Source organism: Pseudoliparis swirei, chromosome 9, assembly GCF_029220125.1.
Source record: "Pseudoliparis swirei isolate HS2019 ecotype Mariana Trench chromosome 9, NWPU_hadal_v1, whole genome shotgun sequence".
Lineage (NCBI taxonomy): Eukaryota > Metazoa > Chordata > Actinopteri > Perciformes > Liparidae > Pseudoliparis > Pseudoliparis swirei.
In genome coordinates this window covers 28,602,845-28,628,173 of record NC_079396.1, presented here as the reverse complement: position 1 = coordinate 28,628,173, position 25,329 = coordinate 28,602,845, and the positions used below count along the sequence as shown (strand labels likewise).

At 45.3% G+C, this 25,329-nt stretch overlaps 2 protein-coding genes across 5 annotated transcripts in view; both read left to right on the top strand.

The window, feature by feature from the left end:
* The first annotated feature begins 3,894 nt into the window (after nucleotides 1–3,894).
* On the top strand, nucleotides 3,895–16,970 carry LOC130199863 (glutathione hydrolase 7). Of its 3 annotated transcripts, none has more exons than XM_056423692.1 (16): nucleotides 3,895–3,982; nucleotides 4,913–5,436; nucleotides 6,063–6,307; nucleotides 6,889–7,040; nucleotides 7,121–7,238; nucleotides 8,465–8,532; nucleotides 9,029–9,102; nucleotides 9,695–9,888; nucleotides 10,019–10,106; nucleotides 10,769–10,896; nucleotides 11,009–11,097; nucleotides 11,693–11,845; nucleotides 12,697–12,811; nucleotides 12,891–13,028; nucleotides 13,118–13,217; nucleotides 15,785–16,970. In XM_056423692.1, exons 2-16 carry the CDS (start codon nucleotides 5,211–5,213, stop codon nucleotides 15,955–15,957), a joined length of 2,061 nt encoding a protein of 686 aa, XP_056279667.1. In that variant the 5' UTR covers nucleotides 3,895–3,982; nucleotides 4,913–5,210; the 3' UTR covers nucleotides 15,958–16,970. The 3 variants fall into 3 exon arrangements, with proteins under 3 accessions (XP_056279667.1, XP_056279664.1, XP_056279666.1); XM_056423689.1 differs by having other exon boundaries at nucleotides 7,121–7,262; XM_056423691.1 differs by lacking the exon at nucleotides 3,895–3,982 and adding an exon at nucleotides 4,484–4,584 and having other exon boundaries at nucleotides 7,121–7,262.
* A 469-nt stretch (nucleotides 16,971–17,439) lies between these two features.
* Nucleotides 17,440–25,329, top strand: part of ncoa6 (nuclear receptor coactivator 6) — a 39,220-nt gene continuing 31,330 nt past the window's right edge. For both annotated transcript variants that reach the window (XM_056422103.1, XM_056422102.1), the window contains exons 1-5: nucleotides 17,440–17,529; nucleotides 18,594–18,932; nucleotides 23,642–23,797; nucleotides 23,868–23,990; nucleotides 25,107–25,229. In XM_056422103.1, the coding sequence (XP_056278078.1) occupies nucleotides 18,635–18,932; nucleotides 23,642–23,797; nucleotides 23,868–23,990; nucleotides 25,107–25,229 (700 nt within the window). In that variant the 5' untranslated portion in view covers nucleotides 17,440–17,529; nucleotides 18,594–18,634. The remainder of the gene's footprint in view (nucleotides 17,530–18,593; nucleotides 18,933–23,641; nucleotides 23,798–23,867; nucleotides 23,991–25,106; nucleotides 25,230–25,329) is intronic.

Below are 25,329 nucleotides of genomic sequence, written 5' to 3'. Positions count from 1 at the left end.
TCTTGTGTCATTATTTTTTAAATATTAAGGGTGCATTATTATATCTATAACCATCTATTGTCAGTGGTGGAATGTGGATCCTTTGCTCAATTAAATAGTAGATAGTAAAAAAAAAAGAATAAATATCAGGAAAAAGAGATTAATGTATGTCAGTGGTACATTTTTATATTATTTGAATTATTACTGATGTATTCACATATTTATTTATTTTAATTTGTAAGTGGTAGCATGGTCAAGAGAAAGTTTAACATGCATTCTAATAGTTTAAGTTTTTTATTATATCAGAATCAGTAATATATCATTTTATTAACATCTTACATTTTAGAATAAAAATCTATCAAATCTATTTTTTTAAGTTCTAAGAAAAACAGAACTGAGAAATAATGATGACAGAACATGTGCATTGAACTGCACTCAGAATGTATCTGGTAAATGTTGGTATAGTTTGGTGTGTAAACATGAAAAGGGATCTGTGATTAAAATCCAGGAATATGACTGTAAAATACATATATAAATATAGATAAATCAAATATGACAGGGTTGAGTGCGTCGGGCCTGGTATTCACGCTTCCACGCGCGGCGCGTCATGGCCTGGGTGTGGTCCGAGTTATGTTTACAGTATTCATGTTCCGGGGCAGCTGAATTGGATGCCTGCCCGGGCAACTAGAAGCAACTAGAACCAGCGTTGCATTCAAACGTTGTGGAATTTCAGCAACTCGGCTGACATTTGACTAATTTAACGGCCGTCGAGTCAGCTAGCTCGACGGCTAGCATGACGGCTAGCTCGACGGCTAATTACCGTCGCATTGAAAATGCAGAAGGTAATGTTTTGATCGCCATTTATTTATTTGTATGCGTGTTACTCGCATAACTAAAAAAGTATTTAACCGAATCGCATGAAATTTGGTGGGATGATTGGTTATTATCCGGGGACCATTTGATTAGATTTTAGGATCGATCGGGTCAAAGGTCAAGGTCATGAAAAGATCAAAATCTTCTTTTTACCATAGCGGTCAATTTTTATCCAATTGGCAACTAATGCCAAAATGTTCATAATTCAATGCCCAATCTTGTGGTATGCGAAGGTATGCGCTCCACCGAGAGCCCGTTCTAATTCCACCATGCTTTCATTCCACACGACATAAGAAAAGAAACATTGTGAAATATAATTACCGCATTCTTTTTTCCCCCGTCTTTATTGCAAATCGTCACGCGGAAGTTCGCCCGCGACAAATGGTGGCGGAGGCAAAAAAAATGGCCGCCGCTGCTCCGTTGATCTGAAAGGGGGGCGGCCATGTTGGCTGCTTCTCACCACGAGTTAACGAGCATCACTCGTGATCATGATAATGATCTCATTTAATTGCTTGTACACAACAGAAGAATAAAAGGGCTCCCAGGGAAGGGTCTCAGGTGAGGGCTGTTAGCGGGTGACGTCACACTGCAGACACCGCAAGGAAAGTAAATTAACAAAAGAAAATGTGGGAGGGGCCGAGGGTTCGTCATAGGAGCAGGTAATCTGGAGACCCAGAGCTACCAACTCTCACGGTTTCGCCGTGTGACACACGCTTTTGCATGTTTTCACACGCCACACAACCAGTTTCGAATTTCACACGCTGAAAAAACTCTCGGTTATTTCATGTTTTAATGTGCCGCAGCGCGCAAACATGAGCTGGAATGAAGCATGTATACATGGAGGAATCAAGCGCTCCCCTGGAGTTCTGCTGTGAGGAGCCACTTATCAGCCAATCAAAAAAAAGAAATGGGCTCCACAACAGCCAATCAGAAAAAAACGTATCTGTTGTATCTGGGTAAGATTTAATCCAGCAACCAATGAAAATAAAGCATCCTGGATAGATATGTCACTCTTGCCTGTCTTGAAAACTTAAGAGCCCTGTTAATGACATGTGGTTCAATTAAGTTCTCACTCTCTTAAACTTTAAATCTTGAAATAATGTGTTGTGTTTGTGCGTGTGATTTTGTGTGGTGATGTAAACTCAGCTGTCATAACAAGCAGCAGGAGAGCACCGTGTTAACCTCTTGGTATCCTGCATGCTCAACACATCAGAGCATTGTTTGTTAAGGCGGCCCACATAGCATTTATCTCTTTATGTCAGGCCGGGATTCCAATCAGGACTCAAATGCTGAGGCGTCTGTGAGCAGAGTTTAATAATTCCAAACAAAAACTCTCCTAAGAGGTGGAGGCTAAACAAGGTACTAGGAAATAAAAGCTGGACTATGAAAACTACAACAAAAATAGCTCTTTCGAGGTTGGTGCTCAGTTTACAAAAAAGGCTCGGCGGCTATGAACGTGGCTTTGGTGAACGACCATGAGACGAAACACTTTGGCACAGGACAGAGGGAAGACGCAGACTATAAGCACATGAGGGTAATGGGGAACAGGTGGAAACAATCAGGGATCAGGGGAGACAATCAGACCGGTGACACATGAGGAAGGGTACAACATGGGTACAACATGGGTACAACATGGGGACAACATGGGTACAACATGGGTACAACATGGGGACAACATGAGGACAACATGGGGACAACATGAGGACAACATGGGGACAACATGAGGACAACATGGGTACAACATGGGTACAATATGGGGACAACATGGGTACAACATGGGTACAATATGGGTACAACATGGGGACAACATGGGGACAACATGGGTACAACATGGGGACAACATGGGTACAACATGGGGACAACATGGGGACAACATGGGGACAACATGGGGACAACATGGGGACAACATGGGACAACATGGGGACAACATGGGTACAACATGGGGACAACATGGGGACAACATGGGGACAACATGGGGACAACATGGGGACAACATGAGGACAACATGGGGACAACATGAGGACAACATGGGGACAACATGGGGACAACATGGGGACAACATGGGGACAACATGGGGACAACATGGGGACAACATGGGTACAACATGGGTACAACATGGGGACAACATGGGAACAACATGAAGACAACATGGTGACAACATGGGTACAACATGGCGACAACATGGGGACAACATGGGGACAACATGGGACAACATGGGACAACATGGGACAACATGGGGACAACATGGTACAACATGGTGACAACATGGTGACAACATGGGTACAACATGGCGACAACATGGGGACAACATGGGGACAACATGGGACAACATGGGGACAACATGGGGACAACATGGGGACAACATGGGGACAACATGGGGACAACATGGGGACAACATGAGGACAACATGGGGACAACATGGGGACAACATGGGACAACATGGGGACAACATGGGGACAACATGGGGACAACATGGGGACAACATGGGGACAACATGGGGACAACATGGGGACAACATGGGGACAACATGGGGACAACATGGGGACAACATGGGGACAACATGGGGACAACATGGGGACAACATGGGGACAACATGGGGACAACATGGGGACAACATGGGGACAACATGGGACAACATGGGGACAACATGGGGACAACATGAGGACAACATGGGGACAACATGAGGACAACATGGGGACAACATGGGTACAACGTGGGGACAACGTGGGTACAACATGGGGACAACATGGGGACAACGCCACATTAATTCAAATGTCCTGATATTTGAGCCACCAACGTGTGTAGCTGCGTGCGCGGCAACATTTTGGTCACCCTCGACAAAATCTCACTCCAAGGTTTTTTGAAAAGTTGGCAGCTCTGTACAACGCTAAATTAAATTTGAAAAGTTGGCAGCTCTGGTAGACCTGCCATGACCTGTCTGACCGCTTCACCTGTAATGACACCCTGAGAGAGGGAGGGAGGGAGGGAGGGAGGGAGGGAGAGAGAGAGAGAGAGTCACTAGGGAATGCCCTCGCAGGAGTTTCATCGCCATTCAAACCGCTCAACTTGAAGAACCGGCTCAGTCGCCGCTGATTTCGGCTTTTCGACGGTTGACGACCGCCACTGCGAAGTAAGTCTGACATTGACAACGCGCAGCCATTGTTTTATTTTCTCGGTGAATAATGTAATGTGTCTTTTGAAAACGGAAGTGAATCTTTCGTGAGTTGTTCGTGTGAACACGACGTCGTGTTGATATGAGTCTTCGGGGTTTGTGCTCGCGCCAACCGTCTGACCGGTTTTCGCGGATCCGCGCAACGTCAGGACGACTTCCCTGGCCGTCGCTGTCCATCGTCCATGGTGACCGTTGTTACGGGTCGACAGGCGACCGTGTTATCTGGAACGGAAACGTAGCTGTCCTCGCTAATGCCTCATTGTTAAATATGTTATATTATTTATATATGGTTAAATATATCTATATATACGATTTATATGAGCGGGGTTTACATTGTATTGAATAATTAAAAGATGCGGCATTCACGAGGGCATCTACGTGTTCTCGTTTGCGCGTTCGACTGAAGGGACCCTGTTAACACGGTCGCTTGTTGAACTGTAACACCGGGAGAGCCGCGCGCATCTTCCCCGATACCTGCCAATGCCATGTTAAACATAATACAACACCGACACGGTCGAGGGTGACTGCTTCCATGTGACGACGCGTCTTCCAACACATCGGTGAGGGGAGCGAACAGTTTGTCACGACGTTAACGGGGAGACGTGCGCGCGGGATAAAGCGCTCGCGCTCCGGCGGTTGGCTCTGTGATTTGTGTTTTTTAAAACGCTAATAATGCTGTTTATCGGTATAATTATTTATATTTTTCTTATAATATGATATAAAATCAATCTGATATTATATTTATATTTTTCAATATAATTAATAACACGTTCAATATTGTCTGCGCCATAAGGAAACGGAAGCAGACGTATCGTCGCGCGACACTGTTTGCGCAAGTTGTAGGTCACGGAGTGTAAATAACTAATATCCTAAATGTGTGTTCTGCAGGTGGCAGCACACACCATGACCGGGAAACTGCATCATCACCCCCATCACCACCACCACCATCATCACCAGAGCTGACAGGACACACACACGTTTGTAAAAGGTGCTTTAATGCAAGAGAAGTCCCTTTCTAAAAGCACGTCACAGGAGTCTCCTCCCCTGGATGAGGGGAGCAGGCGCCTGACTCATCGCCCTTGACCAGAGAACAGGTGTAACTGGGAATGAGGACATTCTGTCCCGAGTCCCTCCCGGCTCCTGCCTAAAAATCAAGACAAAGACAACGATAAGCACCACAGTCGTCATGCACACCTCCGCGCCCGACGCCGTGGCCGGGTACCCGGGCGGCGGCTACGCGCCGGACAAAGACGCCAATGCGGAGACGACCCTGGGCGGCGCCTACTCCCCCGTGGACTACAAGAGCATCACCAGCTTCCCCCGGCTGCCGGAGGCCGACGCCGCCGCGTCCGGGGAGCACGCTCTGACGGCACGCCAAGAGGACCACGGCGTCCTGAGCGAGCAAGACACAGGTGAGGCGGGGTCGAGGGGGTCGAGGGGGTCGACACCTCGCGAGGTACTTTAAAACCACATTTTAATCCCCCGAAAACAGATTGAAACAAGCACGTGGTTTGTCAACAAAAAATCTTTCAGGTTTCTGCATGTCACGAAGCAGGACTGTTATCAGCTAATCTTCAATTCTAATCTCAAAGAAACAACATTTCTAAGGGGAGGATTTCAACCGGAGCGGCTACGAATACACACCCAACTGTGTGTGTGTGTGGTGTGTGTCATGCCTTAATGTGGTCCTGGCTGATTAGGGATGTTTCGGCATGTGTTTTAAGCGTGTTTAAAGAAGTCGGGTGTGGTGTCAAACAAACAAAACATATGCCAACCCAACAACTCCGTTCACTTTGTTTATGGATATATTTTAACTCGTGTTTATGAAGGTTTAATAGACATTAAATGATGGAAAAGTCAATTTTTACAGTATTTTTCGAATATTATTAATCTCAAAATAACACGTTTTTAAGAACGGGGTAAGTAGTCGAACAAACATGCATTTATTTTGAAAATATTTCTTGAAATGTTAGAATTAAGATCCAACCCCTTTTTAAAATGTAACCCCCCCTCCCCGTGCACGTTGGTACGACCCTAGACCCCGACGGGGTCCTGAAGTCGGGCCGCCTCCAGCGCGTCCCGTCCTCGGCGTCGGAGCTGGCCGGCCACGACCACGCGTCCCTGAGGGAGACCTCCAGGGACCCCTTCAGCTCCAGGGACCCCTTCCCCCAGGACTGCGCCTGCCAGAGGGACGAACTGACGGTCATCATCACGGCCTGCCTCATCTTCGCCACCGGGGTCACCATCGCACTCATCATGCAGATCTACTTGGGGGACCCGCAGGTGTGTGTGTGTGAGTGAGTGTGAGTGTGTGAGTGTGTGTGTGAGTGTGAGTGAGTGTGTGTGAGTGTGTGTGTGTGAGTGTGAGTGTGAGTGTGTGTGAGTGTGTGTGAGTGAGTGTGTGTGAGTGTGTGTGTGTGAGTGTGAGTGTGAGTGAGTGTGTGAGTGTGTGTGTGAGTGTGAGTGTGTGAGTGTGAGTGAGTGTGAGTGTGTGTGTGTGTGAGTGTGTGAGTGTGTGTGTGAGTGTGAGTGTGTGAGTGAGTGTGAGTGTGAGTGAGTGTGTGTGTGTGAGTGTGTGAGTGTGTGTGTGAGTGTGTGTGAGTGTGTGTGTGTGTGAGTGTGTGAGTGTGTGAGTGTGTGAGTGTGAGTGTGTGAGTGTGTGTGAGTGTGTGAGTGTGTGTGAGTGAGTGTGTGAGTGTGAGTGTGTGTGTGTGAGTGTGTGAGTGTGAGTGTGTGAGTGTGTGTGTGAGTGTGTGTGTGTGAGTGTGAGTGAGTGTGTGTGTGTGTGTGAGTGTGTGTGTGAGTGTGTGAGTGTGAGTGTGAGTGAGTGTGTGTGTCACACTCAGTTCGATCTCCTGCTGCAGGTCTTCAGTCAGGGCGCCGTGGTGACGGATGCGGCTCAGTGCACGTCCCTCGGCTTCGCCGTCCTGGGCAAACTCGGCTCCAGCGTGGACGCCGCCATCGCCGCCGCCCTCTGTTTGGGAATCGTCCACCCGCACACATCCGGCATCGGAGGGTGAGTCGATGGATACCCCCCCCCCCGATAGGACTTCCCTGTTTTTCTCACGCCCGGCGCTCTGCTCACGTTATCTGCAGCGGCGGCGTGATGTTGGTGCACGACATCCGCAAAAACGAGACGAGGGTCGTCGACTTCAGGGAGACGGCGCCGTCCGCCCTCAGCGAGGAGATGCTGGGCACCGGACGCTACCTGGAGGTCAGGCCGCCGCTTCATATCCTGGTGGTTCCACTTGACGTGTCATGCTCTATCTTGACGTGTCATGCTCTATCTTGTCTTGTCATGCTCTATCTTGTCTCGTCATGCTCTATCTTGACGTGTCATGCTCTATCTTGACGTGTCATGCTCTATTATTGTCTCATTCATTTACAATATGCCGTCGATTTTAATTCTCTTTAAAGTTAAAGTCTTTATATTTTGGTAATCTTCTGTGATTATATTTCGCTGACGGCAGTCGATGAATCAAAGCAGGGTCCGTACGGTCATGGAAAACCTGGAAAAGTCACGGAGATGTGTTATAATCACATGTTCATTTACGCCGAGTTTGAAATAATTAATATGTTTTTTTAAAGAAAGACGCTCAAAATATAAGCCGGCGTACGCACAATTTTCTAAACTGTTCATGTTTATACCGAGGTTTCAGTTTGGTCATGGACATTTGGTTTAAAGTCCTGGAAAAGTGTAAATCCACTGGTCCACATGTCAGAACTCTATATATATCTAAAGCTCTGACGACAGGTAAAGAAGAAGGAAGTCGGTCATGAAGCCGTCCCGTTACCGTGTGAAGATTTATTACACAATTTCTTTAATAATAACAAATAAATCATTTAGAATCGATGTATTTTTGTGTGATTGGTAGTTTTATTTAATTTAGTTCAGATTGTCGGTGCAATAACATCTATAATAGTTATTTTGTGTATATTTCAGGTCACGTTGATTATTTACTCTTTTTATTGTCTTTTTATTGCTTATTTGCTTGAAATAATATTAGTTAGTCGTAAAAGTTTTGCAAAAGTCCTGGAGATGTGTTATAATCACATGTTCATTCACGCCGAGTTTGAAATAATTAATATGTTTTTTTAAAGAAAGACGCTCAAAATATAAGCCGGCGTACCTCTCGATACGCAACACTTTCAAAAAATGTTATGTTTATACCGAGGTTTCAGTTTGGTCCTGGACATTTGGTTTAAAGTCCTGGAAAAGTCCTGTTTGTCGTGCTGCTGTTTATCTCGTTGTCATGACGATGTCGTACATTTTCTATAGAGATGGATCCACACGGCGCATCAATCGGACTAAAGCATCGCCGTCGGCACGGCAACGACGTGGTATCGGTGCGCCGTAATCCTGCGTGACCCGGACACGTCTCAGTGTTGTTGTTGTTGTTGTTGTTGTTGTTTAACCCTGTTCATGCGGGTGTGTTGCAGCCCGGCCTGCTGGTGGGAGTCCCGGGCATGCTCAGTGGGATGCATCAGGCCCACGAGCTGTACGGCAGGTACTCTATTGTTACGCCATTGTCATTCTATTGGTGTTCTATTGGTGTTCTATTGGTATTCCATTGTTACATCATTCTATTGTCATTCTATTGGTATTATATTGTTACGTCATTCTATTGGTATTCTATTAGTATTCTATTGGTGTTCTATTGTCATTCTATTGGTATTATATTGTTACGTCATTCTATTGGTATTCTATTGTCATTCTATTGTTACATCATTATATTGGTATTCTATTGTCAGTCTATTGGTATTATATTGCTAGTCTATTGGTATTCTATTGTTATGTCATTTTATTGGTATTATATTGGTATACACACACATATATATATATATTTGTGTGTGTATATATATATTTATCTATATAAATATATGTATATTTATATATATATATATACACATATATATATATTTATCTATATAAATATATATATATGTATATTTATATAAAAAAGTGTAAAAAAGTAAACGACCGATGACTTCTTGATTCCACAGAATGCCGTGGAAGGATGTGGTTGCCATGGCAGCAGAAGTGGCCAGAGACGGATTCAATGTGACCCATGACCTCGGTGAGGAGTCAGGACGCTGTGGTGGAGAGACATCAGCTTTAGTGTCAGCTCATCTCTCTCTCTGTCTCTCTCTCTGTCTCTCTGTCTCTCTCTCTCTCTGTCTCTCTCTCCCTCTCTCTCCCTCCCTCTCTCCCTCTCTGTCTCTCTCCCTCCCTCTCTCTCCTCTCTCTCCCTCCTCTCTGTCTCTCTCTCTCTCCTCTCTCTCTCCCTCCTCTCTCCTCTCTCCTCTCTCTCCTCTCTCTCTCCCTCCTCTCTCTCTCTCTCTCTCTCCCTCTCTCTCTCTCTCTCTCCTCTCTCTCTCTCTCTCTCTCCTCTCTGTCTCTCTCTCTCTCCTCTCTGTCTCTCTCTCTCCCCTCCTCTCTCCTCTCTCTCTCTCTCTCTCTCTCCTCTCTGTCTCTCTCTCTCTCTCTCTCCCCTCCTCTCCCTCCCTCTCTCCTCTCTCCCTCCCTCTCTCTTCCTCCCTCTCTCTCTCTCCCTCCCTCTCTGTCTCTCTCTCTCTCCCTCTCTCCTCTCTCCCTCCCTCTCTCTCCCTCCCTCTCTGTCTCTCTCTCTCTGTCTCTCTCTCCCTCCCTCTCTCTCTCTCTCTGTCCAGCCGACGCTCTGGCGAAGGTGAAGGACCAGAACATGTCGGCTGCGTTCCAGAACCTGTTCCTCCCCGGCGGCGAGTCTCTCTCGCCCGGGCTGCTGACCACGCGGCTCGACCTGGCGGCCATCTTGGACGCCGTGTCGGCTCGGGGGCTGTCCGAGTTCTACGCCGGGAACCTGACGCGGGAGATGGCGGCAGCGGTGAGGAGGAATCCTCTAACTCAACGTCCTAACTCAAAAGAGTAGTAATGCATCAAATAATAATAATAATGAAAGGACGCGGGGCGGAGATCACTCGTATAAATATAAACATGTTTTTTTCTCTCAACAGGTGCAGGCGAGCGGCGGCGTGCTCACAGAGGACGACTTGAGGAACTACAGCACCGTGTTGCAGCGGCCAGCAGAGATCCACTACCAAGGTCACCACCTCGTCTCCTTACCTCTAAGGCTCCGAGAGGAACCTCGTCTCCTTACCTCTAAGGCTCCTAGAGGAACCTCGTCTCCTTACTCTATCTCTAAGGCTCCTAGAGGAACCTCGTCTCCTTACTCTCTCTCTAAGGCTCCTAGAGGAACCTCATCTCCTTCCTCTATCTCTAAGGCTCCTAGAGGAACCTCATCTCCTTCCTCTCTCTAAGGCTCCTAGAGGAACCTCATCTCCTTCCTCTATCTCTAAGGCTCCTAGAGGAACCTCATCTCCTTACTCTAAGGCTCCTAGAGGAACCTCATCTCCTTACCCTATCTCTAAGGCTCCTAGAGGAACCTCATCTCCTTCCTCTATCTCTAAGGCTCCTAGAGGAACCTCATCTCCTTACTCTATCTCTAAGGCTCCTAGAGGAACCTCATCTCCTTCCTCTATCTCTAAGGCTCCTAGAGGAACCTCATCTCCTTACCCTATCTCTAAGGCTCCTAGAGGAACCTCATCTCCTTCCTCTATCTCTAAGGCTAAGGCTGAAAAACAGATGTTCATCTCTAATAGAAGCAGATCGAACACACTGAAGTATTTAACGGTGTAGATCATGACATCACCTCTAAACTCACAAAGACTTTGATGACATGTTGTTCCCCCGGCCGCCGTCTGCAGGACACCACGTGATGGCGGCCTCGGCGCCGCACGCCGGCGCCGCCCTGATCGCCGCCCTCAACATCCTGGAGGGCTTCAACATCAGCAGCCAGGTGCCCAGGAACAGCACCCACCACTGGGTAGCCGAGGTACCAGACCCCCCCCCCCCACACACACACACATCCACACACACATCCACACACACATCCACACACACTCTCTCTCACTCTCTCTGTCTCTCTCTCCCTCTCTCCCTCCCAGGCGCTGAAGATCGCCCTCGCCCTCGCCAGCGGGCTGGGAGACCCCATGTTTGACGCTTCCATCTCCGAGGTCGTCGCCAAGATGCTGAGGTAGAGGAAAGACTGAAATGTGCCCGAAGGACGTCAAGACCAAGGAAAGGATGCTTCCATGCGTCCTTTCCTGAGCTCCTCGCCCCCGGACCCACAATGCCTTGCAGCGGCAACATTTAAAGTGACGCGTCAATCGAAACGTTAGTTTCTTACACGGGTTTAACGACTATTTTCAGCAAGACGGTGACAACCATTTAATTTGAGTTTGTTTACTTTTTTTTTTTTAAGAAAAAAATCACAAACCCATCAAGAGAAGAAGAAGAAGACGGAAAAAAGACACACAAAACGAGCTCGGCCGACAGGAAACCATTACGCTGTTAAAAAGCACAAATTACATTATCGCACAGAGGAACTATTAATATTGTTGGTTGTAGTTTCTCATGGACAGAACTACGTCAGCCATCTTGATTACGGAGTTTAGTGACTTTTCCAAAATCCTTATGATTTCTCCTTCTCGTCTTTCTTCTGATATCACGGCGTTTTGCCGTCGCGGTCAAACACAACGCGGTCGGGGATCGGCGTGAGGGACGTTTTTGAGACCGTAGCCGTACAACGTCACCTGACCTCTGACCTCTTGTTGCTCCCCATTTCCAAGTAAGTCCCAGGCCGCCGTCCTCCGCCAGATGATCAACGACTCTCAGGCCTTCCCCGTCGGCCACTACGCTCCGTCGTTCACCTTGGAGACGGGCGCGGCCGCCGCCCAGGTCATGGTCATGGGCCCGGATGACCACATCGTGTCGATCATGAGGTACGCCTTCAACATGTAACATTTCATTTAAACTTCTTTTTAAATCCCAGTGACGGTTGCGGCCTCTGGAGACGCCTCGTCCTACACAAGCGAGTCATTTTCTCATAGACATCGAGACTATGGAGGACTTAGAATGACTTAAGAATAAATAAATAAATGCATGAATAAATACAAGAATAAATAAATAAATGCATGAATAAATACAAGAATAAATAAATAAATGCTTAAATAAATGTATAAATAAATACAGGAATAGATAAATAAGTGCTTAAATAAATGTATAAATACAAGAATAAATGTATAAATAAATACAGGAATGAATAAATATAAGTTATAACTCAACAGGACATCATTAAATAAATGTATTTCTACATTTCTGTATTTCTTAATTTATTTATATCTCTATTTATGTGTCCACACGTATTTCTTCATTTATTTATGTGTGACATTTACATGTCCTTGTATGCAAATGAGCTGGGGTATTTATTCATTCCTGTATTTATTTATACATTTATTCTTGTATTTATGTATTTATTTATTTAAGCATTTATTTATTTATTCCTGTATTTATTTAAACATTTATTTAAGCATTTATTTATTTATTCCTATATTTAGTCATGCATTTATTTATTTATACTTAAGTCATTTTAAGTGCTCCATACTATACAATCTGAGTTATTTTTGCCAAATAAGAATCGTCACGCCCTCTAGTGGTGAGTCGAGAGAATGCACGTTTTGAAAACATAAAGTTTACGTATTTTTTAGAGTTTTATCAGCGAGCGTCTCGGGGAGCCAGAGACGGACCGGCGGCTTGAACTCGGATCTCTTTTCTGTTCCACTTTTCTTCTCAGCTCCCTCAACAAACCGTTCGGCAGCGGCATCGTGACGCCTTCAGGGGTCCTCTTGAATAGTCAGATCCTGGATTTCTCCTGGCCAAACAAGACGCCGGGCTCATCGCCGAACCCGGTAACCCTGCATCCTCTCTTCTTCTGTCATCCATAGCCGTCTTCATTTATTTATTAGTCTTGTTGTTGTTGTTGTGCAGCATAACAGCCTGCAGCCGGGGAAGAGGCCCATGTCCTTCCTGATGCCCACGGTCGTGCGGCCCGCCGTGGGCATGTGTGGCACGTACGTGGCCGTGGGATCCTCGGACGGAGAGAGAGCCCTCAGCGGCATCACGCAGGTTCGTGTCGTGGTCGTGGCGCTCGATGGTTTCGATGCGTCGGCGCCACGCGAGCCTCATCCTGTGGGTTTTTCACGCCTCCTCCGCAGGTGCTGATGAACGTCCTGTCGTCGCATAAGAACATGAGCGACAGCTTAGCGTACGGACGACTGCACCCGCACCTGCAGCCCAACACGCTGCTGGTGGACGGTGAGTTCTCCTTTTGGTCCATGACCATCAAGATAAGCAGCAGTCCAGAGGTTCCCTCGCGCCGCGGCGTTCCTTATCACGGCATCGCGTGTTTGTCTCTGTGAGATGAGATGAGAGGAGAGGAGAGGAGAGGAGAGGAGATGAGATGAGAGGAGATGAGAGGAGATGAGATGAGAGGAGAGGAGAGGAGATGAGAGGAGATGAGAGGAGATGAGAGGAGAGGAGATGAGAGGAGAGGAGATGAGAGGAGATGAGATGAGAGGAGAGGAGATGAGAGGAGATGAGAGGAGATGAGAGGAGAGGAGATGAGAGGAGAGGAGAGGAGATGAGGAGATGAGAGGAGATGAGAGAGGAGATGAGAGGAGATGAGAGGAGATGAGAGGAGAGGAGATGAGAGGAGAGGAGATGAGAGGAGAGGAGATGAGAGGAGATGAGAGGAGAGAGAGGAGATGAGAGGAGATGAGAGGAGATGAGAGGAGATGAGAGGAGATGAGAGAGATGAGAGGAGATGAGAGGAGATGAGAGAGGAGATGAGATGAGGAGATGAGAGGAGATGAGATGAGAGGAGATGAGAGGAGATGAGGAGATGAGAGGAGATGAGAGGAGATGAGAGGAGATGAGAGGAGATGAGAGGAGATGAGATGAGAGGAGATGAGAGGAGAGAGAGAGATGAGGAGGAGATGAGAGGAGAGGAGATGAGAGGAGATGAGAGGAGAGGAGATGAGAGGAGAGGAGATGAGATGAGAGGAGATGAGAGGAGAGGAGAGGAGATGAGAGGAGAGGAGATGAGAGAGAGAGATGAGAGGAGAGAGTGGAGAGGAGATGAGATGAGATGAGAGGAGAGGAGAGAGAGAGAGAGAGAGGAGAGGAGAGGAGAGGAGAGAGAGAGGAGAGGAGATGAGATGAGATGAGAGGAGAGAGAGAGAGAGGAGAGGAGAGGAGATGAGAGGAGATGAGAGGAGATGAGAGGAGAGGAGAGGAGATGAGAGGAGATGAGATGAGAAGAGATGAGAGGAGATGAGAGGAGATGAGAGGAGATGAGGAGATGAGAGGAGATGAGAGGAGAGGAGATGAGAGGAGATGAGAGGAGATGAGAGGAGATGAGAGGAGATGAGAGGAGAGGAGATGAGAGGAGAGGAGATGAGAGGATGAGAGGAGATGAGAGGAGATGAGAGGAGATGAGAGGAGAAGAGAGGAGATGAGGAGATGAGAGGAGAGGAGATGAGAGGAGAGGAGAGGAGATGAGAGGAGAGGAGATGAGATGAGAGGAGATGAGAGGAGAGGAGAGGAGATGAGATACCTGCAGGCTCAGTGAAGGGGAACCAAACAATCAGTGTGGACCGCAGACTGCAAACATGACCTAGTTACACACTTCATGCTGCTCTCCAATCTCTGCAAGTCTCCTTCAATACAGCGTGATGTTCAATGACGTTAAAGCTGCATTCTCTCTCCTGACCACCAGGGGGCTCCTCTGGTTGTATAGAAGTCTATGCTACATGTGTTAAAGCTGCATTCTCTCTCCTGACCACCAGGGGGCTCCTCTGGTTGTATAGAAGTCTATGCTTCATGTGTTAAAGCTGCATTCTCTCTCCTGACCACCAGGGGGCTCCTCTGGTTGTATAGAAGTCTATGCTTCATGTGTTAAAGCTGCATTCTCTCTCCTGACCACCAGGGGGCTCCTCTGGTTGTATAGAAGTCTATGCTTCATGTGTTAAAGCTGCATTCTCTCTCCTGACCACCAGGGGGCTTCTCTGGTTGTATAGAAGTCTATGCTTCATGTGTTCAAGCTGCATTCTCTCTCCTGACCACCAGGGGCTTCTCTGGTTGTATAGAAGTCTCTATAGTGACTCTACTTCTCTTGATGTATTCCCTCAGTAAACATTGTAAACATGAGTTTATGTCTCAGTCTCTAGTTTCAAGTCTTCTTCTATACAGCATGATGTCATCATTTATACTTTATGGTCATTTAGAGACCATGAAGCAGGGGGCGCTTTAGGGGCGGGGCTACAGGTGATTGACAGGGGGTGCTTTAGGGGCGGAGCTACAGGTGATTGACAGGGGGCGCTTTAGGGGCGGGGCTACAGGTGATTGACAGGGGGCGCTTTAGGGGCGGGGCTACAGGTGATTGACAGGGGGCACTTTAGGGGCGGGGCTACAGGTGATTGACAGGGGGGCTTTAGGGGCGGGGCTACAGGTGATTGACAGGGGGCACTTTAGGGGCGGGGCTACATGTGATTGACAGGGGGGCTTTAGGGGCGGGGCTACAGGTGATTGACAGGGGGCACTTTAGGGGTGGGGCTACAGGTGATTGACAGGGGGCACTTTAGGGCCGGGGCTAAAGGTGATTGACAGGTTAACGCCACGATCTTTCCGTGGTTTTTGTCTTACAACTTCATGAAAGTTAATTATAAATGTTGTGTTTTCGGTCGTACTTGGCTCCGCCCTCTCGCATCGCTTCCAGTTAAAAAGACGGTAGTCCGAGGCGCGCCGCCTGTGCACCGCCACGTTTCACCGCCACGTTTCACCGTCTCCCTCTCTCTCTCTCCCTCTCTCTCTCTCTCCCGCAGCTGAGTTCCAGGACGAAGACGTGGAGCTGCTGCAGGCCAAAGGTCACACGGTGGAGCGGAGAGACGTCCTCTCATTGGTGGAGGGCACCCGGAGAACCAACGACCTCATCATCGGGGTGAAGGACCCGCGCAGCGCCGACGCCTCCGCCCTCACGATGTCCGTCATGCCCTAGTGCCCCCCCCCCCCCCCCCCCAATATGACCCCGAATCACACATAATTAAGCAGAGGTGTTACACACGGGTGCTCGACGGCACGAAGTCATCGCCGAGCACAGAAATTAACGGAGAACAAATTGTTTCTTTGCACGACAAATATAAATATATAGATAAAAACATCTGAAGAAGAAGTAATGACGCTCCACCGGTTGCATGTTCAGCTTTGAAACCCTTGCGCTGCCTTCTTGCCGTGAGCTCACAGGTAAATGATACTCGCACCTCGTGGTTCAGCCTCGCTTTGTCTCCCCTGAAACCCGAGAGGCGGAGCCTCCCGCTCTCTCGCGGCGTGTAACTGTAACTTCGATGTCGTTGTGGTGCAGCCGCTGGAGCTTTTAAAAAACAAAAACGTTGCGATCAAATGGCTCCTCTGGACCGTTTTCACTCTTTATTTTACCCAACATACGGGCAACCGGTTAAATATCACTATTGATGCCTGTATTTAAATCTATAATTTATGACATTTTGAAGCTTTTGCGTGATTTTGTGCTCATTTTAAGCTCGTCGCTTTTATTTTTTGCAGGGATATTTTATTTTTTAGACTGGGAATAATCTGATTATTTAACTGATGGACTGAATGTAATGTCTGTTTTTATATGAACATGTGTTAAGCTGTATGAATTATTTCTACTGTTGTGACAATATGTGTTCGATCGGCTCTTTTTAGACGGGGCTGGTTTTTGTTGCGTACTTATTTTCGGAAGTGTATTGGATAAGGACCGCCTCAGTAAAGCATCGTAGAGTGTGTCCCTGTGACTCCGGTGTTGGCCCTCGCTGATTGATCAAATGAGCCTGCTGTTGGCGCTCGTGCAATATGACTGGAGGCCCGTTTCCTGAACCGTAGAGAACCGAACCTCGAAGCACACGCCTCGCCTGCTGTTTATTTTACGTGCATTTGTATCTGATTGGAATTATTATTATTTTTAAATCAGCACCGTCCAGACCCGTAGAAATAAAAACGCTGAAAAATGTCGTCCCTTTTTGTTCCTTCATTGGTGCACCTGGCTGTTTGGATTCTGATGTCTTGTTTCTGACTTGTTTTAAGTCCAATGAAGATTCTGCTGCAAACATTTATTTCGAGGCATTGTGGCAATCAAACTTGAAGTGTGTATTTTAGTTGGATTAATGGAGGATTGTAGAAAATAACTTAAACTTTGAATTGATTAAATGAAAGTCTTTAGGCTAAAACCTTTTTTTTCTTTCATTAAAATGTTTATTACATTTAAAACATTTTTTTTTTACATTAAACATTTGAAGTTAATGTCAATTTTATTTTATCTTCTTTTTACAACTACATATTCTGGATTATTATTTCACTGCTGCGGGACTTCTATTTATATTTTTCTTCTTCTATTTCGTCTTCTTCCTCGCCTCCTTCGCCTCCATCTTGTTTTATTTTGACACTTCCACACCGGAAGCAGTATTCCTCCAGCTTGACGTGTCTCTGACGCGCCGCTCGTCCATGTTTTGTTAGCTGCTCTTTGCTAGCAGACGTCGATTCGGCCGAACTCGGTTCCAGATGAGTATTTCCGGTGAGTCGTTTGCTGTCCTGGTGCGGAATCTACCGCGAGCGACGCGGAGCGAGTCCCGGGAACCGAGCGAGCAGCTGGCGGGTTGTGTTTCAATGTATCTCGAGATGAATCAGCTGCTAACGGAGCTAACGGAGCTAACGCAGCTAACGGAGCTAACGCTGCAGGTTTATGCTAACTGGAGCTTTTCGGAACCGCTTGCACGGACTTTTATCCCATTACCGTGTTATTCTGGGGCGGGTCACGTGTTCTTACCGCACAATGACGCCGGGTTGTGGATGTTTGGTCGGTTATATACACTACCGTTCAAAAGTTTGGGATCACTTAGAAATGACTTTATTTTTCAAAGAAAAGCACTGTTTTTTCAATAAAGAAAACATTAAATTAATCATAAATACCCTCTCTACATTGTTAATGTGGTAAATGACTCTTCTAGGTGAAACGTCTGGTTTCTAATGACATATCTCCAGAGGTGTATAGAGGCCCATTTCATCATCACTCCAGTGTTCTGATGGTACATTGTGTTTGCTAATCGCCTTAGAAGACTAATGTCTGATTAGAAAACCCTTGTGCAATTATGTTAGCACAGCTGAAAACAGTTATGCTGGTGATATAAGCTATACAACTGGCCTTCCTTTGAGCTTGAAGTTTGTAGAACAAAATTAATACTTCAAATATTAATCATTATTTCTAACCTTGTCAATGTCTTGACTACATTTTATATTCATTTGATAAATAAAAGTGTGATTTTTCATCGAAGACACGAAATTGTCTGGGTGATCCCAAACTTTTGAACGGTAGTGTATATTATATATAAATTTTTTTCTCCTTTCGATCCGGTCACAGTGATGTCACTGATTCGTCATTTTAAAAGGTGTTGAACACGTCATCTATTTACATTATTTAGAATAACACGTGTGTGTGTTTAACTTTGTCACCTCTGCCGCTTGTGTTTTTGCGGATGGACCAGTCATTCTCTCTCCCTCTCCCGCCCCCCATCTCTCTCTCTCTCTCTCTCTCTCTCTCTCTCTCTCTCTCTCTCTCTCTCTCTCTCCCTCCGTCTCCAGCATGAAACGGTTCAAACGCTGCTCCTAGTCCGAGGGGGAGGATGGCGCATCGATGTCCCCTGCCTTTGCCGTCCCAGGGGACCGAGCACCTGGAACCGGATAACGATTCCGACCGGGACTCCGGCGTCGGGGAGGACGCCGACAGTTGCCATGGAGGCGCAGAAGAAGAAGAAGAAGGAGGAGGAGGAGAAGAAGAAGAAGAGGGAGTCAACACGCAAAGTGGCGTGGAGGAAGAGGGCTCTGCAGTTTGTATTGCCTTCCAGGGGAACATGGAGGATGAGGACTTCCCTCAGAAGCTCGAGTGTGTCCTCAGAGGGATCCCCAACATGCTCGCCCTGGGTGAGTTTCCTTCATGTGAACACGACCTGTCAATCACACGGAGCCATGAGAGAGGCTGCTGCTCACGACCACGTGGGAATAGACAGGCGCCTCATATGGAATGAGGAGAATACTTCAATCCGGCTAATTTAAGTTCATCTTTGCAGAGATTTTTGTTTTATTTTTGACACCCTGGCATAGATCCAAGATCGATGTTTCTTCGTTGTAAAACGAGTCATTTTCCGTGCAGTGAAATGCACATCGAGTGATTTCTGTGTTTATATATATATATATATATATATACAGGGTTCAGACGGTCATGGAAAACCTGGAAAAGTCATGGCATTTTTAAATGGACATTTCCAGGCCTGGAAAAAAACTTAAATCTACAAAAGTTTTGTAAAAGTCCTGGAGATGTGTTATAATCACACGTTCATTCACGCCGAGTTTGAAAGAATTAATATGTTTTAGAAAGAAAGACGCTCAAAATATAAGCCGGCGTACGCTCTCTTATTGACGGCGCAGTTAATTTTTGTTCCGCATTGCAAGTGAACGCACCGTAACTGGAAAGTTCGCTGGTCATTTGTTTAATTTAATGTAGACTGAATTCACATTGTTTAAATACTACATGTTCTCACTGTTTCATGGGTAAACCCAGATTTCAGTTTGGTCACGGACATGTGGTTTAAACAGGGTGTCCGCGGGGCCTTAAAAAGTCTTAAAAAGTCTTAAATTGCTTTTCAAAAAAATAAGGCCTTAAAAAGTCTTAAATTGTCTTAAATTCAGATTGGATTGGTCTTAAATTTTTTGGGTGTCATGTCACTGTGAATATGAGGCAATCTGTTCTGCCAGGTCCGTATTTTGCTCCGGTCGCTCTGCGGTGTCTCTGGTGTCACCGGGGCCACGCCCCTTCTCTTAAAGGGGCCCCGCGAGTTCGGTCCCATCCCCTACAACGTGAAGCATCGGCTACTTTAGAAAACATGGGGGATGCAAGTTCAACAACGGCTTGAAAAGAACGAGTGTTTCTGGTCACGGTGGGTGAAATGCTTCTGAAGCTGCGTTATGTGTCGCGAGACTTTCCAGCGGTGGAATCTCACGAGCAGAGCAAGAAGCACAGAGACTAGCGAAGGCCGCCAGCAGCCCGCGGGGCTAGCTGCTGCTCCGCCGCTAGCTCCTGCTCTGGACCAGACCACCACGAGACTCAGAACCAGACCACCACAAGACTCTGGACCAGACCACCGCGAGACTCTGGACCAGACCACCGCGAGCAGACAGCTGGACTTCATGTGCGTTATTGGTTAAATGACCACGTCCCGTCAGGATCCTGTGGAGCTCACGGGCCATGACACCAGGACCTACTTCAGCATCTCAAAGTAAGTCTAACATAAATATATGTATTAACTATCCTCTTGTATATGAGTATGTGTTTCATATAGTTAAGCTTTACTCAAGTTCAAGTTAGTAACAGCTATGGATAGGCGCACTACACATTAATTAGACAAACACAAATAGTTTTAGAATGGTAGTAGAGTGGTGTTTACCTGTCAATATGTCTCCATAGTGTTCACTAGGCTCAAGGGATGGCTCACGTTGCTTAATTTGTAAAAATAGTTTTCATTCATATTGATCCAGTCTGACATTAATCTGAAGTGGTGTCATGAAGAGATGTGGTGACTGTTGTTTGGCTAATGTCTGCCTTTTCTTTCTTTTTCCAGGAGAATGGACCAAATGTCAACTGGAAGTTTTTATATTAATACAGTTTGAAAAGGATTGTTTTCCTAGTATATTCACAAAAGCTCAGGAGTAGACATGAACCTGTGACAAAAATCCATCACATAGAGACATGAGAACTCACACACACACACATACATTCTATTATGTAAATGTATTTGCATTTTAAAAGCAGCTGGAATTGTTATTTATGTTATTTTATAGATTTTTTTGTTCAAAAGGAACTATGTTGCATGTATTTTTTAAATATATTTACTTGATTTTATAAGCATTTGTTTATGGGACCTAAATGTTCTGAAAATGTTGTATTAATAAATATAATTTACAACAGCAATGACATTTGTGTTATCCTTTTGCATTACACCATACTGTTCATTTTGAACAGACAGTGTGTTTACTTTGAATTAATTAATTTAGATTAATGTATATTTCCATCGTAAGTTAGGTCTTAAATTTTATTTAGACGTGGTCTTAAAAAGTCTTAGTCTAAACTGATTCAAATACTGTTATATATTGCTCGAAAGACTATCCTTAAACTCTGGATTTCTAAAGATACCTTCTACAGATGACTGGTACAAGGGGATTTTGGAAGTTCTCCCTTTGGAAAAGTTGACCCACACCCTCCATGACAATGTCAAGGGATTTGTCAAAATATGGAAACCAGTCTTCGACGTGGTGGACCCCTCCGGGTTGAACTTTGCTGTGCCAGATTAAAAACACTGTCACTGATGCTGACTTGATTTGATTTGATGATGTAACCTTAAATATGTACTTATAGTGGTGATGTGCGAATGTGTTATGTGCTGTGGTTTTTCTAATTATTTTGTATCCATTATCTATTTATATTTTTTGTCTGTTTTTTGTTGTTCTTTACCCTTTTGTTTCTCTTTTCACTTTGTATTGTATCCTTAATGTCCTGTCTTGCTAATTTGTCAAATCAAAATAAATATATAAAAAATAAAAAAAAGGTCTTAAAGTCTTAAATTTCGCTTTTTTATTCCTGTAGACACCCTGTTAAAGTCCTGGAAAAGTCCTGGAGACCCATCGGTCAACATGTCAGAACCCTGTCGATATATATATATTAGGGCTGGGCAACGATTACATTTTTTAATCGCGATTAATCGCATTTGTATACGCAAAATCCAATAATTAATTCAAAGTAGTGTACAGCGCACTTCTATTTGAAATGTTCTGCCATATGAATGAAAGTGCCATAACATGTGTTGTCCCTGTTAGAGACACCAGAAAACACTTTCAGTGCAGTTTGTCAATTCCTAGAACTTGACACTTATTTTAAATGTTCTGCCATATGAACTAAAGTGCCATAAAATCTGTCAGGACATTGTCAAATGCACTGTTATGCAGAGACACTGTGACAGAACGCTGGAGACTGAAGCAGGGACATGATCAAAGGCAGTCGTCTGGCAGCAGCGATCATCTCTGGTGCTCTATCTGCTCAGTGTGGTGACTTTATGTGACACATTCCACTGCTGTGCAACTTCAGTAAAGTGTCAGCAGAATGTCTCTCCTCTGTGTTCATCAGTCAGGGCGTGTGAATGCAGAGCCCACTTCTCATCAATATAATGCTCAGTCACTCCGAGGTCATTGTGGTCACCGAGTGATGTCCAGTCGTCATCCCCATGAGAGCAACAGCACGTTGTGAAGCTGTCGCTTTGCAGTCCTCTCCTTTCATCCAGCTCGTGTATTCTCTGTGTGACGTGTGTCTTGAGGGCGTCTCATACCTGCAGTCTGTAGCTCTCCACTTCTCTGTGGCGTTGGTTCTCTTGGTTGATCTCCTCCCTGCCGAAGCCTCGCTCCACTGTGTGGTTGGTTGTATGATTCGCTGGCATCAACGGTGTGTTTAGCATTTAAATGATATTTAAGGCTGGAAGTACTCCGGTGATAAGACGATTCATCTTGGCAGTGGTTACATATCACTTTGTTTCTGTCGACTCCACCGTCTTTAAGAACTTTAAATTGAAAATGGCCATTTAAAATCTCCGTACTCTTCTCCATGTTCGTTAAACCGCGAATTACTTTCTTTTCCGGTTCCGCAGCAATCAGGAGCAGACTTTTACAAAATAAAAGCCTGAGCAACATACTTTTACAACTAGAATGGGCACTCGGTAGAGCGCATACCTTCGCATATCATATCACAAGATTGGGCATTGAATTATGAACATTTTGGCATTAGTTGCATGCCAATTGGACAAAAATGTATCGTGCTATGGTAAAAAAAAGATTTTGACCTTTCCATGACCTTGACCTTTGACCCGATTGATCCCAAAATCTAATCAAATGGTCCCCGGATAATAACCAATCATCCCACCAAATTCCATGTGATTCAAGAAGATTTGACCTGTTCATGACCTTTGACCTTGACCTTTGACCCGATCGATAACAAAATCTAATCAACTGGTCCCCGGATAATAAACAATCATCCCACCAAATTTCATGCGATTCGGTTCAATACTTTTTGAGTTCTGCGAAAGATTTTGACCTGTTCATGACCTTTGACCTTGACCTTTGACCCGATCGATCCCAAAATCTAATCAACTGGTCCCCGGATAATAAACAATCATCCCACCAAATTGCATGCGATTTGGTTCAATACTTTTTGAGTTTTGCGAATAACACGCATACAAATAAATAAATAAATAAATACACGGCGATCAAAACATAACCTTCCGGCATTTTCAATGCGAAGGTAATAATAAAATACATAATAAAACCTGCGTTAACGCGCGATAAAATAATTGTCGGCGTTAATTAATTGATGCGTTAACGCAAGATTAACGCGTTAACGTGCCCAGCCCTAATATTTATATATTTATATTTATATATATTTATATATATATATATATACAATTATATTTTATACTCCAGCAGAAGCTCCGTGTGTTCGTCCCATTCTTGTCGTCTGACCCATCGTCTCCTCTTTTCATCTCGTTTTACGCTGTAACTTCTGATCCTCCATCGTTCCCCTCCTCGTCCCCAAGGCCCCGAGAGGCTCCGGCCGCGCCGCGTGGAGCCGTGGAACAGCGTGCGGGTCACCTTCAACATTCCTCGGGACGCCGCCGAGCGACTGCGGCTGCTGGCGCAGAACAACCAGCAGCAGCTCAGAGACCTCGGCATCCTGTCCGTGCAGATCGAAGGTAACGGGGGTGGCTGTGTGCGTGTGTGTGTTGAGAATAAAGCATGTTAACAACTCCTGTTGTTCTTTAGGGGAAGGCGCCATCAACGTGGCTGTGGGACCAATCAGGGGACAGGAAGTCAGAGTGAATGGACCAATCGGAGCGCCGGGCCAGATGAGAATGGATGTTGGCTTCCCAGGTCAGCCCGGTCCAGGTAACACGTCACACCTGGTCTCTGAACTACAGGAGTTGTTTTTATATCGTTGTGCAGGGTAGCGTTGATTGTTTTTCTTTGTTGTTGTATTTTATTCAGTCAATCAAATACGAGACGATATTATTCTATAAAATATACAAAACAGAAAGACTGAAGAGGTAGAAGCAAAACATGCTGATATATTCCTATCCTAAATAAATATCAAATAAATCAGAAAATTAACATAAAATAACAACAACAAAACTATATATATATATATACATACATATATGTATATTATTTGTACATACATATACACGACCGTTCAAAAGTTTGGGGTCACTTAGAAATGACTTTATTTTTCAAAGAAAAGCACTGTTTTTTTAATAAAGATAACATTAAATTAATCAGAAATACACTCTACATTGTTAATGTGGTTAATGACTATTCTAGGTGGAAACGTCTGGTTTCTAATGAAATATCTCCAGAGGTGTATAGAGGCCCATTTCCATCAACGATCACTCCAGTGTTCTAATGGTACATTGTGTTATCGCCTTAGAAGACTAATGTCTGATTAGAAAACCCTTGCGCAATTATGTTAGCACAGCTGAAAACTGTTTTGCTGATGAGAGAAGCTATACAACTGGCCTTCCTTTGAGCTTGAAGTTTGAAGAACAAAATTAATACTTCACATATTAATCATGATTTCTAACCTTGTCAATGTCTTGACTATATTTTATATTCAATTTTCAATTCATTTGATGAATAAAAGTGAGTTTTCATGGAAGACACAAAATTGTCTGGATGACCCCAAACTTTTGAACGGTAGTGTATATATATATGTACATATATATATATGTATACATACATATATATATATATGCATACATACATACTTTCACATACATCTTCCATATAAATACATTTCAATCACATTTATAACTCAAGAATTGTTATATAAATAATTCCTTTGACACGTGAATCCATCCAAAGCCGTAAAGACAAACAAACCAACGGCTGATTGTTTTGCTTTGTTTTAGTTTTATGGCGTCAAAGCCATTCTTCAGTTATTGATTTTTCCTCTTCTTTTCGTTGTTATTCTTTGTATTCGGTGTTGAATGTAATGTTGTCCACCAGGCGGGGTGCGGATGGCTAACCCGGCCATGGTTCCCCCCGGGCCCGGCGCGGCGGCGCCGTCCACGCTGCCGGGCGGCAGCGGGCAGCTGCACCCTCGTGTTCATCGGCCGTCTTCACAGACAGGTCGGCTCCTTTTTGTTTCTTGTTCGTCAAACGGGGGCAGAGCAGTGATCGGCTGGGCGGGCGAACATTACAACCACTGCTCCTTCCAGGGTCCGTCCGG

Excerpts from the sequence above, each read along its gene's own strand:
- LOC130199863 (XM_056423689.1), top strand. The coding sequence starts at position 5,211 with ATGCACACCTCCGCGCCCGACGCCGTGGCCGGGTACCCGGGCGGCGGC. Across the intron at positions 6,308-6,888 it reads TCTACTTGGGGGACCCGCAG|GTCTTCAGTCAGGGCGCCGT; the intron begins GTGTGTGTGTGT and ends CTCCTGCTGCAG. Across the intron at positions 11,098-11,692 it reads GTCGTCGCCAAGATGCTGAG|TAAGTCCCAGGCCGCCGTCC; the intron begins GTAGAGGAAAGA and ends CCCATTTCCAAG.